The sequence below is a fragment of the Castor canadensis genome, chromosome 1, assembly GCF_047511655.1.
Source record: "Castor canadensis chromosome 1, mCasCan1.hap1v2, whole genome shotgun sequence".
In the NCBI taxonomy this organism is placed as follows: domain Eukaryota; kingdom Metazoa; phylum Chordata; class Mammalia; order Rodentia; family Castoridae; genus Castor; species Castor canadensis.
Window position 1 is genome coordinate 188849581 of NC_133386.1, and position 2182 is coordinate 188851762.

The 2182-nt window shown below is 35.7% G+C and overlaps 1 protein-coding gene across 1 annotated transcript; it reads left to right on the plus strand.

The window, feature by feature from the left end:
• The first annotated feature begins 661 nt into the window (after nucleotides 1-661).
• Nucleotides 662-1645, plus strand: LOC109677163 (olfactory receptor 4P4-like). Its single transcript, XM_020153297.2, has one exon. It carries the CDS (start codon nucleotides 677-679, stop codon nucleotides 1643-1645), a length of 969 nt encoding a protein of 322 aa, XP_020008886.2. The 5' UTR covers nucleotides 662-676.
• Nucleotides 1646-2182: the final 537 nt, after the last annotated feature.

Sequence of the window (2182 nt, forward strand, 5' to 3'; positions counted from 1 at the left end):
ATCTGGTATGACAATGCTTTGAAAAATGGACATAACGTTCTTCCCCGTTATCCTTTTGGTTTTCTGCGAAGCGATATTCTTTATTTAAAAATTATAAATATTTGTAAATTAAGCATAAGAGATGTTACTTACAAATGCCTTGTGATTCCAAATGCATATATTGATTTTTCTGTGTATAATCTTATACTGAGGATACATGGCAGGAAGATTCTCACATATGATATTACTCTATTGTTATACTTCATATATTTGCATTTTAAATATTTTCACTCATATTTCATTCTATTTATACTTTCTCAATAATAAAGACTAACACAAAGAGAGATCTGATTTTTTATTCCTCTACAATTGGATATTCTACAGTTCTATTGGGGCCTAATATCCACTTATGTTTGATAATGCTTGCTGATAGAATGGTTACACAATATTATATAATGCTAGTATTAATTTCAGGGACGTAATATTTTTGCCAGTAATGAATGTTTTCAAGAAAGTGACAAGAAACCCTACAGAAAAGTCCTCAAAATAAAAACCAAATTTCTACTTTCTTCAAGCTTTGAACCATTTCTAGTATAATTGGCCACATGCCATGGGGTGATAAAAACCACCAAATTTAAATATATTTCAAATTGACTCATAATTTATCTAATTTCAGGTGGCTACAAACTTTTGGATCATGGAATATAGGAATAATATCACAGAATTTATTCTTCTAGGACTTTCTCAATCCAAGGATATACAGACTGTCTGCTTTTTATTATTTTTACTTTGTTATCTTGCAATTTTGATTGGAAACCTGCTTGTCATGATTTCTATTACCAGTAGTCAACTTATTGACCAGCCCATGTATTTCTTTCTGTGTTACCTCTCACTCTCAGACCTTTGTTATACCTCCACTGTGACCCCCAAGCTAATCATTGACCTACTGGCAACAAAGAAGTCCATTTCCTACAATGGTTGCATGACACAACTCTTTACCATGCACTTCTTTGGGGGCATCGAGGTCTTCATCCTCACAGGAATGGCCTATGACCGCTATGTGGCTATCTGCAAGCCGCTGCACTATACTGTCATCATGAACAGGCAGAGGTGTGATGCCATGATAGCTGCCTCCTGTGCAGGGGGATTCTTACATTCCTTTGGTCAGTTTCTTCTGGCTATTTTCTTACCCTACTGTGGCCCCAATGAAATAGATCACTACTTTTGTGATGTTTATCCTTTACTAAAACTGGCTTGCACTGACACAAGGAAAATTGGCTTCTTGGTCATTGCTAATTCTGGCCTGATGGGCCTGGTGACATTTGTGGTCTTGTTAATATCCTATGGTGTGATCATATATACAGTCAGGTCTTATTCTGTAGAGAATCGCCAGAAAGCTTTTTCCACATGTAGCTCACATATCACAGTGGTTGTCCTTTTTTTTGCTCCTTTACTGTTTATTTACATTCGACCAGCAATGACTTTACCCGAAGACAAAGTATTTGCTCTCTTTTATACTATCATTGCACCCATGCTCAACCCTCTGATTTATACTCTGAGAAACATGGAGATGAAGAATGCCATACAGAGATTTTGGTCCCATATCCTAGGAAGTGAAGGAAATAGAGCGAAAGACATCACTGCATTTCACCATGCACCTTCTTAAAGATGACATTTCAAACCTGAGAATGTAAAATGCACACATTTGCTTATGTGTTTTGTATTTATGGGTGTGATTAGTATCCCATATGCTCTAAGACTTACTCTTCCCTAGATTTAATTAGGCCTCTTCTCTGTTTCCCTTTGTTTTGTTTTATATTTGTTGTTGTTCATGTCTTCTTGACAACATTGATCCTTTTGTTCTGCAGCTAAATTTAATATTTATCAACAGGGTATATAAGGCTGTGTGCAACCCAAGAAGTCACTGAGGATCCATAAAGCCCATTATTTTTATTTCTTATGATTGTCCTCAGTGAAGCCAGTTACAGACTCCAAAAAATGGTTAAAAAGCATATCTAATTTGTACTGACATCAGAAATTATTATAAAAGATCTACTTTATGGGCAACACCACTATTTTCTCAAAATTTTCACCTTCAGTCCTAAAAATAGCCAAAGCATTTTGAACTTTTTGCATTCCCAACACCAGTGCTTTTTCCCCAAGCCTCATACAATGTCTCCTCTTTTGTTATAAGACTCTTCCC

Coding starts and splice junctions, on each gene's coding strand:
- LOC109677163 (XM_020153297.2), top strand. CDS start 677: ATGGAATATAGGAATAATATCACAGAATTTATTCTTCTAGGACTTTCT.